This window comes from Emydura macquarii, unplaced genomic scaffold, assembly GCF_026122565.2.
Source record: "Emydura macquarii macquarii isolate MOO-44397 ecotype Brisbane River unplaced genomic scaffold, CSIRO-AGI_Emac_v2 contig_480, whole genome shotgun sequence".
Lineage (NCBI taxonomy): Eukaryota > Metazoa > Chordata > Testudines > Chelidae > Emydura > Emydura macquarii.
Genome location: NW_027130617.1, coordinates 2,667,406 through 2,686,413, shown reverse-complemented (window position 1 = coordinate 2,686,413; position 19,008 = coordinate 2,667,406). Strand labels below are relative to the sequence as shown.

General features: G+C 39.4%; 1 protein-coding gene across 1 annotated transcript in view; it reads right to left on the bottom strand.

Annotated features, from left to right (window-relative positions):
• Window positions 1–851: 851 nt before the first annotated feature.
• The window catches only part of LOC137146790 (uncharacterized), a 56,854-nt gene continuing 38,697 nt past the window's right edge, over window positions 852–19,008 (bottom strand). The window contains exons 4-5 of the mRNA XM_067538273.1: window positions 1,510–1,584; window positions 852–1,087 (exon numbers count right to left, since the gene is read on the bottom strand). Of these exons, the coding sequence (XP_067394374.1) occupies window positions 932–1,087; window positions 1,510–1,584 (231 nt within the window). The 3' untranslated portion in view covers window positions 852–931. The remainder of the gene's footprint in view (window positions 1,088–1,509; window positions 1,585–19,008) is intronic.

Genomic DNA, 19,008 nt, shown 5'->3' with positions numbered 1-19,008 from the left:
AGTCAGTGAATAAAAGTGACTAGCTAACTATTTAATAAATAATACAGGGGTGAAGACAGACATAAAACCCCTCCGAAAATAAATATAAAGAGATGACATCTGGAATATATATATGAAAGATGGGAATGGGAAATCTCTGAAGAGACTTCTACAGTTCTCTATATGAGCATGTTGAATTCAGATAAATGGCCAATAGTATTATCAAAACTTATAATAATCCTGTTACCCATATAAGAAATACTTTAAAATGTGAAATTACTTAAAGTATGGCAGTGAAGTCAGCAGTAAGGGATTTTTCCACTATTTAAATCCCATGCAATATGTACTGGTACAAGATACTGCTGGTTAGCAAGGAGGGCATGGCATGGGATTTGGGGTAGGCTGGATGCACCATTTAAAAGGCCATGATTTGCCTGTATTAGCAGAAATGACTAGGACATCAAATAGACTATAGTATAGAAGCAGGAAGATTTTGACAGTCCTTGAGAAGGTCTCATTGACTTTCCACTTTATAAATCTAACCTACAATATGTCTTCTTCCTACTTCATATTTCCCCAATGTCTCCCTCTGTTATTATTTATTAATTAACAATGCAATTATATTGATTAAATTTCACACTCTTTACTCATGTGAGAAGCCCCTATTAAGTCAGGTTTGGGCTGGCAGGATCAGGCCCATATTTTGTGTGGAAAATGCTTCACAAAATGAAGTTGTGTTTTATCCATAGGAAGTACTGAAGAAACATGAATACGCAAGAGACAAAGGGTTGAATTATGCCTTATGCTGTGTGAATGAGTGAGATGAAGGAGAGATCACAGGAAACTAATTTCTGCTACATCACAACCATCCTCTTACAGCAAAGCTTTATTCATACTAGAGCACAAGAGAGGAGTAGGAAGAATCTGTCTATAACATGTTGGCAGAGTCCAGTCAAGACCAGACCCAAAAGGATACAACCTGCTGACTACGAAGCAGCAGGAATGGACTAAGAAAAAAACTAGAGATCAAGCCAGGAGGGAAGTCCATAGACCATGAAGTTTGGAATATTCTGAGAGTCCCATTACCAGAGAGAATTGGAGTCTGCTGCTAGGATTGAAACGCAAGAAAGACCAACAGAATGGTAAGGGACTAGAAGCAGTGGGGCATAATCAAGCTGTCAGCTGTCTTGTAGCATACCATTTTCAGCATATGGTAAGTCAGGGGCACACTCTCCATCTTTTTAATAGAACAGCAAAATGTGTCCCATCATCCACACTGAGCCATTATACCCTGCATCAGCAAGACGGCTCTTGGATCACATGTACAGAGGTTCTGCTTCTCCTCTTCCCACTCCATCCTTCCCCACGTCCAACCCCCTGTGCATGGATGACAAGGATATTTTTTGTCTTTCTGTATGCCAAGCTGACTAAATCTTGACAAATGGGCCATTCAGACTCTGAGTGACAGTCACCCCAGGGCTACTTCCATTTTTTGCAAACACAATATTATGCTACTGATAGTGTCCATACCTGACAATTAGTCATTTGGGCTGAAACACTCCGTTGTTTCTGTTTTGTCCTGTAGCAGTCTTCAGTTCTACTAGCCTATAGCAACAATAGGAACAATGAAAATAAGTAATTATTAAGCGTGGCTATATATAACATTAATTTTAAGGATTTTTTTTAGATGTTTATCCATTTAAATTTTCACAGTTGCAGGAGATTATGGGGGGAGGAGTCAGACAATAATTATTTAATTACTATAAACACAGAGTCAAAAAGTTAAAGTTTTATGAATGTCACGTAACCATCTGCAGCTCCAGCTTGCTTAACATCTGAGCTAGCTGTTTTAGCAGAGCTGTAAATACATGCTTTATGTATCATTTGTTACAATACAATCATTACAATACAATTCATCACAGTACATTTTATACATATTAAGGTGGGACTCTAATAAGTTCTCAAGCAGCATTTTTCTTACTTTGCTTATCTATATATTCTGATTATTATCAATGGAAATATTTTTTCATTTTTTTTTTTTATGTATGGTGAAATAGATATTTACAGATAAAAAACTAATCTTTCCAAGCCCAATGATTATACACCCAGCTGATACACTCTAACCAAGTTGCTGTGCAGAAGGTGGTGTGAACATTTCAATTGCAGTGCCAGGGATTATCCTGAGCCAGATTAAAGCAGTTAAAATCACATCTTTCACCACCTTCTGTGCTTTTTAATGTGTCGTATGAACAAACTAGTAGGGATTTTGTCCATCCTGAAACATACAATTTATTATAATTATTTCAAAATGGAGATAGCCTACCTACTTTTGATACAGTCTCCCACAGTATTCTTATCAGCAAGTTAAAGAAGTATAGGTTGGATGAATGGACAGAAAGCTGGCTAAATCATCGGGCTCAATGGGTAGTGATCAATGGCTCGATGTCTAGCTGGCAGCCAGTCACAAGCGGAGTGCCCCAGGGGTCACTCCTGGGGCCAGTTTTGTTCAACATCTTCATTAATGATCTGAAGGATGGGATAGATTGCACCCTCAGCAAGTTTGTAGATGACACTAAGCGAGGGGGAGTGGTAGATACACTGGAAGGTAGGGATAGGATACAGAATGACCTAGACAAATTGGAGGATTGGGCCAAAAGAAATCTGATGAGGTTCAACAAGGACAAGTGCAGAGTCCTGCACTTTGGACAGAAGAATCCCATGCACAGCTACAGACCGGGGACCGACGAGCTAGGCAACAGTTCTGCAGAAAAGGACCTGGGGGTTATAGTGGATAAGAAGCTGGATATGAGTCAGCAGTGTGCCCTGGTTGCCAAGAAGACTAATAGCATATTGGGCTGCATTAGTAGGAACATTGCCAGCAGATCGCGGGAAGTGATTATTCCCCTCTATTCGGCAGTGGTAAGGCCACATTTGAAGTATTGTGTCCTGTTTTGGGCCCCCCACTACAAAAAGGATGTGGACAAGTTGGAGAGAATCCAGCAGAGGGCAACAAAAATGATTAGAGGACTGGAGCACATGACTTATGAGGAGAGGCTGAGGGAACTAGGCTTGTTTAGTCTGCAGAAGAGAAGAATGAGGGGGATTTGACAGCAGCCTTTAACTACCTGAAAGGGGGTTCCAGGGAGGATGGAGCTAGGCTGTTCTCAGTGGTGGCAGATGACAGAAGGAGGAGCAATGGTCTCAAGTTGCAGTGGGGAAGATCTAGGTTGGATATTAGGAAAAGGTTTTTCCATAGGAAGGTGGTGAAGCACTGGAATGAGTTACCTAGGGAGGTGGTGGAATCTCCATCCTTAGAGGTTTTGAAGGCCCGGCTTGACAAAACCCTGGCTGGGATGATTTAGCTGAGCTTAGTCCTGCTTTGAGCAGGGGGTTGGACTAGATGACCTCCTGAGGTCCCTTCCAACTCTAATATTCTGTGATTCTATGATACTTGAAAGCGTTCAAGTCCTGTCCCGTACAAGCGTATAGAATAGACAAGCTTCATCCCCAGTGCTTGGCACCTTGGGTAGCATTTACAATTGCACAAACACTACCAGATCCAAACGATGGCATTTTATACCCCTTTTTTACAGGTGTGGCTAGCTACACAAAGTGAAACTGAGAAGAGACTCAGGTTGTTTGAGAATGGTACAGTCAAAAACACTGGGGAGATCGTGACTACCTGCCTTATATCTGCCTAACATAGTGCTTGTATGGCTTGGTATTTGAATGGATTGACTGATGAACATAGAGGAAGTGCAGCCTGTGGGAAGTCAGAGTTTACTTTATATAAATTACCATCGGAAAATTCTTAAGTGTAAGAGGAAGAAAGATGACTACAAAGGAAATAGATGTACATTTGTATATTTTCCACACAAATTTAACCAAAGAGCTTTATAGCCTGCAACAAACTGGGGAGAAGACTGTAATTGTGACTTCAGAAACTACAGAGACCCTTTCACCAGTTAAGATTTGTTAAAGATACTCTATATTATGATACAAAGGGCTTAAAAGATGTAGTTTTCCAAATGCTTTTGATACTCCAATGTTTTCCTGACAACTGATTCAGGGGTAATGAGGCATTACAGTACAGACAGACATTATCCATTAAAATACCTTGGAGTCAAAAAGCAAATAGTGAAGTAGCACTACGTTATCTATATGTTTACTAGCCAATAGGAAACACATCTGCTTTTATCTTTGACCATGTGCTTTGTGTATTCACAGCAGACTTTTTAATTAGGAATTATACACACTGACATGGTCTATCAAACATTACTACTGCAACTAGTAATATTAATAACTTTAAGAAGATTAGTCCATCCTTGCACTGAATGCTGAGTTGTTTGGTATTTGCCAAACACTGAAGGTTTAATACCACTAGAGTTTTGGGGGTTTGTTTCAGTTGCCAATCTCAAACCCCATAGTTATCAACTTTCTCTCTACCCCAGGGAGAAACTCTTGCTGGTTTAAGAATAATTGCCATGAAGCTTTTGATTCCCCTAAAGACTGGGGACTGTACTGTTATTTACACAATATCTGAAGAGTGCATGGTGCTTCACAGAACAAGTACAGTACAGGTCCTTGCTTCAGGAAGCTGACAAAAACCACAAACACTTACACATGAAGTTAATTTTAAGCATATGACTAAACTCTCATTGGAACCAAGTGACTTCAGTGGGACTACTCACATGCTTAAGCCTTATAAATTATGTGTTCAGCTCCTTTCCCCGTCTAACCAGCTGCTGCACACACTGGCTTGTCACATGGACTCTCATCATTTCTATGACTGGACCTCCCTTATAGAGAGTCCTCTTTATTTACTACAAGAATAATAGACTTATTATTCAAAATATTAATGAGAAATCATTGTGCTTTCTCCACATAAAACTCCAACCAACTCAGCACAGACAGTATATGGAAGGAAGAAGGAGTTTAAATTATTTTTAATTAACATATTAATTTTCAGAATTTAATATAACAAGTTTTATGCTATTTATATATTGTTAGATTTCTGAAGTGTAAATTCCATTCTGGATGCTAGTACTGAAACTCCAGCATGGTAACAGATATGACATCTCTTTGAAGTCCAAATATCAATTGTGCACTTTTCACACATGGAAAATTTTGCCACCTCAATATAACATTAGTGTGATCTTTGATGTTGCATGGAGAAGTGATAAAAATAGACAAAACTGATCAACTGTAATTTATTAGTAGGATGACCACTTGTGGAAATATAATTTTTTGCTCTAAACATTTGCTTGGTTATATACAATTTAATATATACAGCATTCAGCTCTCAATCTGGTTAATAAATAGATCCTTAAGTACAGCAATGCAACATTTGCATAAGGCTCAATTTAGTTTACTGTACTTCTAATCCTGTTTTATTTCTTATAAAATTCTATCAATTTGTGGTACAGTAATATAAATATATGCTCTAAATTCATCTCAATATTTAGAAAACAAAGAATATATATAATAAAGCCAAGTTTTACTTAAATCACTTTAACCACAAGTCGCTGTTATTCAAAACAAGTTATTGTTTTCTAATCTTCAGATACAAAACAAAATATAATACCTGAAAAACAATTAGAAAAGACTAGGACAATTAGCATTTTCCAACAATTTCTTATTGAAAAAGTAACAGTTTTACACTTGAGATCAACATTTATTTAAGCTGTTTGGAGCAGGAAGCATCTTCTACTATATATGTGACTGTAAATACAGATCTTATAAAATACACAGTTCAGCAAGTGAGAATCAACACATGCCCATGAAGTGTAAATACTTGTTTTAATTGACACTGCACTATGCTGTAATTAACAATTATATATTTTAGAGCTCTAGGAGCATTTTCATTTCAGATGCATTTATTTTTTTCATTCTCTTACCCAATGTTATTTCTCTGAGCCCTGTTCCATCTAAAGCAATTCCATGTCTCCAGTTCTATTTCACTAAATGGTACAACGTACAAACACACGTCAAGGTGTTATCTTATACTAAAACACTTTTTACAAAACATCTGTGCACTTGTTTACCTCCAATGTGAGCTGTGAGCCACATGGAACACATACAGAATAACAGAGCCAAATCTGTAAGCTATTTGGGAGGAACATGAAATGCTTACATATCTGGATCCTGCACCAAGCACGCAGTCCTGTTGTTGTTGTTCGTCCTTCGAGTTCAAAGATGACCATGACATCACTGGTTGGTTTGGTTTTTATGAACACAGGAGAGGCTAATCAGGCCAATTTGAGCTTTGAACTGTCTGTGGCACACTGAACAAGAGAAGCCACTATGGGTTCTTTGATTAACAGAGGGTATGCTACTGTTGCAAGATTTACACTGCTGACGCTTCTGCTCTGCCTCCGCAGTTCTCCTCTGCTCATAGACTGTAGCTCCCGTGTGGATGAGGGTTTGCCAAGTAGAACAATCATGAGCGAGATCTTCCCAAAACTCTGAGTCAATGTTCAAACACTTCAAGGATAACTTGAGGGAGTCCTTGACATTTTTCTTCTGGCTTCCCTGAGAGCACTTTCCCTCCTTTAGCTCACTATAAAATATCTTCTTTGGCAGTTGCTCATCTGACATTCTGGTGACATGGCCTGCCCATCACATCTGTGATTTCATCACCAGAGTATGGATGCTTGGAATTCCTGCCCATATGAGAAACTCAATATCTGGAACCTTGTCTTGCCATCTTATCACTTGCAAAGTGAATGAAGCTAAACTGAATTAAGGCCATTTTACTTCTGAATAACAGTGTTCACACAGGGATTTAATGCTGTTTAACTAATCTATTTTAAAAATTAATTTGGATTAATTTTCCAAAGACTGGTCTACACTAGAAAATTAGTTTGACCCAGTTACACTGCTCAAGGATGTGAAAAACACACACCCCTGAGCTGCATACTTAAGCAGACTTAAGTCACTGAACAAAAAACATTAGGTCAACAGAAGAATTCTTCCGTCTACCACCTCTCAGAGAGGCACGTTACCTATGCTGACAGGAGAACCCCTCCCATTGGCATAGAAGTGACGATGCTGAAGCGCTACAGCAGTGTAACTGCAGAGCTGTAGCTGTGCTGCTATAGGGTTTCAAATGTAGATAAGCCCTGATTGTCTCTGTGTAGACAAGCCCTCGGTCTTCTGCTGTTGCCAATGGATAACACTGGCTGCCAAACTCAGAGTTTGCACAAGATTCTGCTCTCACATTCTTCAGATACAATGAGCACATTCCTGAAAACTAAAGTTAAATTAAAAGGAAATTGGGACATGGAAGGAAATCATAACCCAGACAGCTCATCAGCTGCAAAGCCCAGAAATAGGCCCAGAATATTTCAGAGTTGGCATTTAGCCATTCAGAGAAGAAAACTGACAACGCAGCCAACGAAGCATTCACCAACTTAATCTAGTTACTAGATCTTCACCTAGTGTTGTTTTCCAGTGCAAGAAAATATGATTCCAAAGCCCAGCCCTGATAGCTGGCAGCTGTCAACCATACTCCATACTCAGCCTCTGCTTTCCCTACCAAGCAGATGAAGAGACATGAAAGGAGCATAAGGAATATCAACAAAAGTCAAAGTTACATACCTTGTTGCTGTATTCATATTAATCTACACTACATAATATGTGGGAGGGGGAGAGTGGAACTTTATTTACTTTTCTCTATATTTTAGTCCAAGCCAACAAAAATAGTGCAAGGATCATACGTGGATGACAGATGGATGTGTCATTCAAGATTTCATGCAATGAACATGCTGTGACACTGTCTGGCTTGGGGGGACCATTTATAATATTATTGATATCCATATTGCAAAATTACAATAATTCGTATGAGATATTCCATGTCAGGTACCACTGGAAATATTATAATTGGCTAAGGATGATTCTATTCATTATGTGTATTTGTCATATTTGTATTGCAAGTTATGGATGTGTGTGATATATCTGTATCCAAAAACTTGTGCTGTGCTACTGGCTGCACCCCACGCCCCAGGCAGATTAGTGTCAGCACTGATGACTTATCAAGGGCCCATTACCTTTACAATGAGCCCAGGGAGAGAAGATAGGACAGCACCTACGAGTCATCAGGACATGTAGGGACATGCTGAGGTCAAGGGGTGGGGGGAAAGGGAGGGGTGCAAGTGCCTTTCCCTGCCCATGTGCTGTGAATTTGTGTTTAGGACAAGCCACATGACAAAGAAACTATAAAATGCAGCTGCCCTATCTCCATCTTGTCTTCATTCCTGCTTCCGGCCTCTGGGTCAACTCGTCTGCAACTGAAGCTGTGAAACAAAGGACTGAGATCCATCCCGGTACTGTATGTACAGCAGATGGACTGTACAAGCCTGCAAGCTCCACAATTCTATTGAGAATCTGATATATATGGACTTCCATATCATTTGTATGTATCTGATTGTTTTAATCATTTAACATTTCTCTTATAGTTTGTTTCTTTCCTTTTATAATAAACCTTTAGTTTTAGTTACTAAAAGGATTGGATGGCAGTGTGGTGTTTTGGGTAAGATCCAAACTTATATTGATCTGGCAATGTGGCTGACCCTTTGGGGTCAGAAGAAGATTTTGGTAAAAGGTATAGAGTTTTAAATAACTTATCGCTTTACTGGACCTAGTTGCTGACGGGGAACCTGAAGATAAAATGCAGTAATAGGGGCTGGTAATTTTTTGTTTTAGTTTCTTGTTAACCAGTGTGGAGAATCAGAAACACTGTTTGTAACTGGTTCGTGAATATAAACTGCAGTGTTAGCCACCAGTTTGGGAGAATCTGCTCTCCTTTTGCAGCTTGCCCTTCCCTTGGCATTTTCAGGTGGGCTACCATAGGCTCAGATGGGTCACACATGCAAGGAGTATACCTAGTAGAGGAGACTCTTGCTTGATGCAAGAATCATGTGTGGAATATGCACGTGATCCTTGTACTTTAGCCCATGGTGGGAGGTGGTTGGGAAGGGTGAAACTTCAGGCAAAAGTTCATTTTCCAAGTTTTTAGTGACCCTCCACAACACAGCAAGTGTTTTTAAATTTCATTGTGTGTTTTATATGAGGATGATGTGTATGCATTAATACCCAACAGAGAGCTCAAGAGAGTGGGATTGTGGTTAAGATCAGACAGAAGAGTCAAGAGACATGGTGTCAATTCCTACTTCTGCCACAGATTTTCTGTATGACTCTGGGTGAATCACTGGGTGACTTCTCTGTGCCTGAGTTCCTCATACATAAAATGAGGATGAAAATTTCCCACACTTCATCTGTCTTGTTCATTTAAATTGTAAACTCCAAAGCCAAGAACTGTGTCTTACTACGTATATCTATATAACATTTAGCACAATGGTCCCCTGAACTCAGTAGGGACTTCTGAGCAATATTATGATAAAATTGTAAGTAATAACCCAGTTCTGTGGTTTAGCATCACAGAGACTTGGTGAGATAATCCACATGACTGGAATATTGGTACAGAAGGGTACAACTTTTTCAGGAAGGACACTGCAGGGAGAGTTGGCAGTTTTTTTAAAAAGACATAATTAAGGGTTCAAGAACAAACTATTACACTGCATAGGAAAGATAGGAAGAATAGGAAGAAACCACCTTGGCTTAACCAGGAGATCTTCAATGATCTGAAATTCAAAAAAGTTCTACAAAAAGTGGAAACTAGATCAAATTACAAAGGATGAATATAAAGAAAACAGCACAAGTATGTAGGGACACAAATAGAAAAGCCAAGACACAAAACAAGATAAACTAGTTAGGGACATAAATGGTAACAAGAAAACATTTTACAAACACATTAGAAGCAAAAGGAAGACCAAGACAGAGCAGGCCCATTACTCAATGAGAAGAGAAAGACAGTAATGGAAAACAGCAATGGCTGAAGTGCTAAATGCCTTTTTTTTGTTTCAGTTTTCACCAGAAAGGTTAGCAGTGATCAGACGACAAACATGGTAAACATCAATGTACATGGGGTAGGATCTGAGACTGTAATAGGGAAAGAACAAGTTAAAAATTATGTAGACAACTTACATGTCTTCACGTTGGTAGAGCCTGGCGAAATACAAGTATTCCTTAAGAAAACTTAAGGAATTGGCTAAAGAGATCTCTGAGTCATTAGCTATTGTCTTTGAGGGCTTGTAGAAGACAAGAGAGATCCTAGAAGATTGGAAAGGGGCAAATATAGTACCTATATATAAAAAGGGGAATAAGGACAACTTGGAATTTTATAGGCCAGTCAGCTTAACTTCAGTACCCAGAAATATAATGGAACAAATAATCAAACAATTAATCTGTAAGCACCCAGAAGATAATAATGTGATAAGCAGCAGATAACATGGATTTGTCAAGAACAAATCATATCAAACAAACTAATATCCTTCTTTGACAGGGTAACAAGCCTTGTGGATAGGGAGGAAGCAGCTGGTCTTGACTTAAGACTTTTGTTACTGTCTCACATGACCTTCTTATAAGCAAACTAGGGAAATGTACGCTAGATGATCTTACTATAAAGTGATGGCACAACTGGCTGGAAAAGTGTACCGAGAGAGCAGTTATCACAGGCAAGGTAGAATAGCATATTGAGTAGGGTCTCTGTCACACACCAAGGTGTAGGCAGTGTGATCTAATGGTCAAAGCAGGCGTCTTGTTTAGTGGTTGGAGCAGAATCAGAGACATGGTCAGGAATCAAGCCAGTGATTAGAGCCAGGAGTCAGAACAGAACCAAAGGACAGAGCCAGAACCAAAAGTTAAGACTCAGGAGTTCAGAGGCAGGCAGGAACTAGGGCAAGAGTGGAGCAGACAAAGGGTGGAGCAAGGGCTGGACAGTAAGCTGGTATGGCACAGCTGCTGGCATGGAACACATTGAGCAGCCACTCTGCAGCTATTGCTACAGGGTTTAAATGGCAACTGTTGGCTCTTTTGACCAATCAGGGAGCACAGTCACTTAGTGCGCATTTATTGGGCCCATCCAATTCACTGGGTTGCTAGGCAACAAAGCCTAGAGGCAGTTGAATTCCTGACAGTCCCACAGGGATGGATCTGTCCTGGGTCCAGTTCTATACAATATCTTTTAAATGATTTGGATAATAGCATAGATAGAGAATACACTTATAAAATTTGCGGAGAGGTTGCAAGCACTTTGCAAGACCAGATTAGAATTCAAAGTGTTCTTGACAAACTGGAGAAACAGTCTGAAATAAATAAGATAAAATTCAATAAGGACAAATTCAAAGTACTACACTTAGGAAGGAATAATTAATTGGACAAATACAAAATGGGAAATAACTGCCTAGGAAGAAGTACTGCAAAAAAGAACCTGGGAGTTAGAGTGGATCACAAGTGAAATATGAGTCAACAATATAATACTGTTGCAAAAAAAGTGAATATTATTCTGGGTATATTAGCAGGAGTTTTATAACCAAGACACGAGAAGTAATTCTTCCACTCTTCTCACCTTAAATGGCGTATTGTGTCCTGTTCTGGGCACCACATTTCAGGAAGGATATGGACAGAGGAAATGAAAGTTCAGAGGACAGCAACAAACATGATTAAAGGTCTAGAAATATGACCTACGAGGAAAGATTGAAAAAGGGGTTTGTTTAGTATGGAGAAGAGAATACTGATGCGGGGGAGGGAGAGGGGGGAGACAGTCTTCAAATATGTAAAAGATTGTTATAAAGAGGAGGGTGATAAATTGTTATCCTTATCAACTTAGGACAGAACAAGAAGTAATGGATTTAAATTGCAGCAAGGGAGATCTAGGTTAGACATTAGGAGAAACTTCCTAACTCTCAGGATAGTTAAGCACTGGAAAACAAATTACCTAGTGAGGTTGTTAAATCTCATTCAGTGGAGGTTTTTAAGGACAGTTTAGTCAAACATGTTAGGCATGGTATAGATAATATTTAGTCCTGCCTCAGAGCAGGGGACTAGACTAGATAAACTATTGAGGACCCTTTCAGTCCTACTAAGATTCTAAATACTGTACGACTGGCTTGAAGACAGACAACAGTAGCATCATATCCATTTTTCATGTGCAGTAATATCTCTGGAACAAGGGCTTGCCCGTGTCTCCAAAGTGGTGATTCAGTCATTGGTGGGCTGCTTTGAGTGGGATCCTTGACGTTCTCGGGCCTATTCCTGTTCCCATTGAAGTTAATGGAAAAAACTCCTATTGATTTCAATAATTCAGCATCAGTTCTTTAATCACCCTGTCATTTTGAACTGTTAAATTTCCCTTCCATTCTCAATCCTGCTCCCTCTCTCAAATTCATTTGCCCCTTAGGAATCCCAAATTTGGCCCAAAAATCAGATTTCCCATGTATGGACCATCCAAATGTTATTAATCAATGTTACTTATAAAATGACACCAGCCTCGGTGCTTGGAATGTTGAAGAGTAAACAAAAAATGCACATACACAATAAACAATAATTCAAACAAACCTGCTTGTGATTACAAAGAATAGATGCACAGCAAAATCATATCTACATACAGGAGATTAAAGTGTACTCTTTCCTCCATCTAGACCCATGAGTCATGCTGATTTGGAAAACATTTTATGAATGCTAGTAATTGCAGGCAACCTTTTTAATTAGACATGGCCTAATTAAAAAAGGATAGAGCCATTTATAGTTCATGCCTCTCCAGTGTGTAGCAGTGATCCCCATTGTCATATTGTGTGGCAAGCAGGAAGAGCATTTATATTATTTAATAGGAATAATGTCATCAGCAATGTTTTAGAGCAGGATTGTTTGCATACTCCTGATTCAGCAGCACAAGATGATAATAGGTTCACTGCAGGAATTTAGCAGACAGTCAGATCTCTAAATGGGATCTCAAAACATCTCTAAATGAAAACTACACATAAGGAATGTGCTGTATTCTTTGGCTCTTTATTGGGCCACAAGCAAACTGGTGGGCAACCTGGTTCAGATTAAGTGAGAACTAGCCTAAAACATCAAAGCACAATTCAAAATGAACCAAATTCAAAACTTTTTTGAGGTTTTAGTTTTTAACAAGTAAAAAGTCCTCTCCTATCTCCCCTTCTTTTTAACCTGAATTGCCCACTTCTGTGGAAATAACTGATTCCAAGGGAATGGAGTCTACATGAGGTTCCCTGATAATGTTCTCTGTGTGGGGAATGGGAGAGGTCAGAAGTTCTTACCTGAGTGTATGTTGATTCCAAATACCTGAGGCAGATTAATTTTTCTGTAAGGTGTGGGTAGTAGAACAATGTGTGTGCTGTATTTATTTCTCAAGATTATTGGTAGTTTTGTTTTTCATAGGTATTTTAAAAGTCACATTGAAGTAAACCACATATGTTGGCAGATATATATTAAATCACTCTCTCTTGCTTATCAGTGCATTATTTCTTTCCTACAGAAGGAAAACTAATTTAAAAGAACAATGTCGAATGCAATAAACTTTAGTGAGCAATAGCCATGCATTTTCCAGAGTGCCAGTATAAACAGGGATTGGTCAAACTGGAATCATTTGACTTGTGGAAATAGAATAGACTATAGCCTAAGATATAGTGCTAGCCCAACTCATGGATTCCTGTTATTCTTGCCTCACAAAATTAATCAATTAAACCAAAGTCCTAAAACTCCTACTTGATGATTTGCTGCTTATGGCATCACCTTGCTTTGGTCACATTCCACACAGCTCCTTGAATCATGCTAAATGTGTCTTGTGTCATCAGTATTGGCTAAAAGTGAAGATTCTTAGACCTCCTAACTTCCATGACCAGCTAGTTTTTATACTGTTGTACAGTTTCTTTGACTAAAAGAACATATTTGATATAGAAGTCAAAAGCAGTGGAAAAAACATAAAAGTTGTTCTCTTATAGACTCTCAGGCCTTCTGTGAAGATGCTGAGCAAAGATTTTAGCAAGAGAATGCACTCCTAATAGGATAGTTACTGTTAGAGCTTGGAAAGCACTGTGATGGGCACAATACCAAAATAATAGAGTAAAACAGGCTGTGGCTTAAGGACACAAAATCACCTTAGAGGCCAGGACTGGGAGTGCACTGTCTAGCTGTTGCTCCAGCAAGCAACTTGCCTACACTAGGCACCACATAATTTAGGAGTCTGGGGAGTGTGATTGAGGCACACTTGAAGTGGCTTGATTGGGTTTTTTCCTCCTCTATAGCTAGGCAGTTCCACTGGCCAGGGGATGTGATCCTATCCCAATTCTCTCCACTCTCTTTGGAAAGACTAGCACCAGCAACACACCGAGCAGTCTTTGAGCTCTGTGTGAAATGGGTACTTATGCATTTTCCTATAATTGCACACCCACAATCTGCTTAACTGCTACTCTTCTATTTTAGCCAACAGAATATGAACTTTAACTAGCAGAATATGGGACACCTAGCTCAAATAACCCTGCTGAAATCAAGAACTGCATGCTAGAATGGCCTCAGCAAATCTGCCTTTGAGATGCCCTGATATCTGTAAAAAAGAATTACCACCAGGTTTATGCTCAGCAGCTATGACATGGCAAGCCATTTTCTGCTGAAGTAATTGTAATTGTTCCAAAAAAAAATGCTGTGCTCCAGTGAGTTCCAACATAGCAGATCAGTCAATGAGGAACCTTCATCTCCATTTGATAATGCAATAGATATTCATTTGTTTTTTTAGGATGATGAAAATGTGCACAGGACTCTCCAACACCAAACTATGTTAGATTATTAGGTGTGCGCATTGTCATGCAAAGAGTGCCTAATCACATCTGATGAAGTGGGTTACAGCCCACGAAAGCTTATGCCTGCAGAAATTAAATTTGTTAGTCTTTAAAGTGCTACAGGACTCTTGTTGTTTTTCCTAATCACTATGTTTCTCTTGGCTACATTCAGCTCTGGTGTCAGAGGCCACAAGCTTGACTTCAGTGGAGTTCTCTCCTTTCCCCATCCTTTACATCAGGGCTGAATTTAGCCACAACCCAGCAATGGATGTCATCAACAGCAAAAGTATTCAAACCTCAGTGCCTACATCAAGTTCCTAAATCAGTATTTAGGCACCCAAATAAAAGTGGCCAGACTTTCAGAAATGCTGAGTGCCCAAAGTTCTTATTGAAGTCAGTGGGATTTGCATGTTCTCAGTATCTTTGAAAACCAGGCCACTTCTATTTATGTGCCTATATGTGGATTTAGGCACCTTACTTTAAACACCCAGGTTTGAACATTTTTCCAAGAATGGCCCTTGCTGCATTTTGAATTTTAGCTCTGACAACAATTCCTAGGGCTGATTTTCTCTTCCTAAAGTTTGGAAGTTTTCTTCCAAAGCCAGAATTCATTCAACTAAATTAGAGATACTTCCCCTAAATGGCTGCTAGGTTTACTAAAATAAGTGTAGGGATTATTCCCTAGAAAATGAATTTAATTAATAGAACTATTATCCCCACGGGTCAATTTCACAGACCTACAGTAGAACCTCAGAGTTATGAATACCTCCAGAATGGAAGTTATTCGTAACTCTGAACCAAACATTATGGTTGTTCTTTCAAAACTTTACAACTGAGCATTGACTTAAGCAGCTTTGAAACTTTACTATGCAGAACAAAAATGGTATTTTCCTTTTTTTTTTTTTTTTTTTTTTAAGTAGTAGTTTATGTTTAACACCGTACTGTATGGCATTTGTGGGGCTTTTTGTTTATTTTTTTCCTGTCTCTGCTGCTGCCTGATTGCATACTTCTGGTTCCAAATGAGGTGAGTGGTTAATTGGTGAGTTTGTAACTCTGGTGTTCATAACTCTGAGGTTCTACTGTACTGTTCTCTTCTCAGTTCCCAACCACTTCATGAAAAGAGCTGATGTAGCATGATGCAATAGACTTTAGGGCCTGAATATCCCACAAGAACTAGCCTTCTCATGGTATTTCCTGGCTTACAGCTAGACTTCTCTTCCTCTTTGTGTCTGAGGTTAGGACTGAGTTTCTTTTCCTAGAGTCATGAAAATGACCTCAGAAACAGAATGAGAGCAGGCCATCCACTAGTTTGTCAGACTCCATAGGAAATTCAGGTCTCAGTGATTACTGCCAGGTTACAGTCGAGTTTGTGCAGGACCCCACCTACCAGCCCTATCAGAAAACATTGCTCAAACACCTGATTGCTAGACCAAACTTTTGGTTCCTTGTCCAAACCAAAACTTTTGTCAGCTATGGCCATTGCTAATCATGAACAATTGCATGTTGTTTTCATATGCCAATAAATCCAACAATAAACACTGCTGTCCTTTGTTGGTAAATACAAGGTAACTCTCTGAATTAAGTCAGTTTTAATTCCGAGAGGCACAATAGAGAACAATGAAAAGAAGTTGTATCACAACACTCTAGACCATTGTGGAAGGTGACAACACATTAAAATCAAATCAGTTTATTTTAAAAGATATTGCTTTGGAGTGACGTTCACTCTAAACTGGGAGTGCAATTGGCTGCATTGAATAATTTGTAAATTGAAGCTCAACAGGATTCCTGAGTCTTATCAGTGGCTGCAAGAAATGTTTTGTTAACTCCAAGTTATCACTTTACATTGAAGATGTATATGACAGGTAAGGCAATTTCGTGCAATGTCCTTGAAAAACTTAATACAATAAAGTGTATGTATTATTGTGGGCCAGGGTTGTAACCTCTCGGGAGGGGGAGGGGGGGGAAGAGACGTGACTGATGTAACAATGAACTTCAAAAGACTACTGAAAATATACCAGAGAAGTATGGACTTTTGGGACAATAAGGGTTAACTGGATTTCCTGGAGATTCCCTAGGGAGAGGTTAATGCAAATATTCAACTCCAGTTATGCAAAAACCAAGCCTGTTGCAGCTATAGTCTGAAGAGAGGGTCTTTGTATGCTAATTACCTGTTACCAAAGGCCAAGATCAAAGGCTCAAGCAGTATAAAGAAACAGTTGCTCTGCCCAGCCTGAGTTCTGAATAGGAGACAGCGATGAACCTGTAACCATGGGGAAAACGCAGTTGTGGGTTTTGAAGGACTGATACCTACCAGAGCCTGAGATTGGAGTTGGAGTGACCTCTGGTAAGCCCTTTAGCATTCATGTAAGTTCTTTTATTGTTTTTAATATGCTGTCTCTCTAATGCTTTCACCTTAAGAATAAATGTGCTTGCTTATAACAAGTTCTATGGTAACTTATAACTATGGGAAATATACTGGGCATAGCCACTGGAGAGAAAGCAAAGCACAGATGATGGCCTTTTAGGCAGTCTGACTTGCTGGGACTATCACAACATAAACAAGGATCTGTACAGCCTAGAAAAACTCTGATCAGGAGAGAGAGACACACACGGGTCTCTGCCTAAGAGAGGTGATGGTTGGGAGCCAGAAACCTTTAGGACCACAAAGTGGGGAATATAGGTACAGTTGCACTGAACTGGGACAACATATACAATTAAAAATCCTGAATCCTCTATCACTGCCATTATTCTAAAGGACTTTGAAAAGAAATGGAGGTGTTTTCTCATAATTCTGGGCTTGATCCTACTCCCACTGAAGTTGATGGGAATCTGTCCTTTAATTTTAATGGGAATTGGACTGGTTTCTTACTTAGAATCTGTTACCTGATTTTCATCATTTCCTTGTTTTAGTGAAATAAACACATTCATCTAGTTTTTAATAAAGTGTCAGATGATACTTTGTCATCTATTGCTCAAGCTACTAAAGAAATGTATTATACTAGTACACAGCAATGTTTTTGGTATATAATGCTAGGAATACTGTCCTATCCTATAGCAATGCCACTCTAAGTACCTAATTTTTCTTCAAAAATGTGTGTGTTCAGAAACACTACTTACAGTGGCACCAATGACATCTTTAAAACTCCCTTTTTAAGTACTCATTTTTAATTATTTCTTTTGCAATAGCACCTAAAACCCCAATCAAGGATCAGGGCCCCATTATGCTAAGCACTGTACAGAAAAAATAACAAAGAGATGGTTACGGCCCCTGAGAGTTTACACTCTGCATGTCAGACAGGATGTACCAGCTGGGTGAAACAGATAAACTATGTGGGGCCAGAACAGGGTGGATGAGGCAATGATAAAATTAACAGAATTTAGCACGAAAGCAGAAGTCACAACTCACTACTTGCTTAATCAATGCCAGGAAAGAGCATGTTAGCAGGCATGACAGCAGAGGAAGTTTTTAAAGAAGGATTTAGAGGAAACAATGGTGGCTTTATGAATTATGACATGGACTTTTTCCCATGCTACCAGGAGGCAGGGGACAACAAGTGCTTGTGGGGAAAAGCAGACAGGTGTGTGATTCAGGCTGCCATGATTGGCAGAACAATGGCTAGAATGGATGACTCCACAAGCTAGTATATCTGCATTACTTTCTAAAGTTTATTGAAAGAACAGATTAAAACAGATTTTTGAAGCCTTTCAATCATTTATTTTAGAAAACTGCTTGTTACTTAAAGACTAAAGCATGTATTGTCAACATAGTAAACAGATATACTGTACTTCTATGAACTCACTCAAACTGAGAACAAGTTGGCTACTGGCCTGCATTATGCAAGGTGTGGTACACGGTCCCATGTGCACCTCCATGAGGGTCTGAGCCGCAAGAGGGATTGGGCCTCAAGAGTCGCAGTGCACTTGAGCACACAGGCTGCACCATCCATTAGGCTGGTGCATCTTGCATTACTCTCTGCACTTGCACAGCTCCATGAACTGAGGTGTGTGGAGGGTAAAAGGACATGCCCTTCTCCCCTCCCAACTCCCTTTAGAGAAGATTGAGCACCTGAAGGCCCAGAAGAGGGCCCTGCACTCATCCAAATGTAAGGACTGCAACTGCTTTGTGTTGGCAGCACAAGGGAGGTGTTTTTTGCATTCTACCTTCACTTTTCCCTGCATGTAAAGGTGAATAGGCTTTCCCTCTAGGGCCTCCTCTGTTCTAGTTCCCTCTTCCTGAATTGTCACAGACCTCTCTTGTATCCCAGGAGGGATATAACAAACTATGCCTGCCACAATGAATCAGCAAAACTTCAGGAGCTTTATGCAGGGCTTT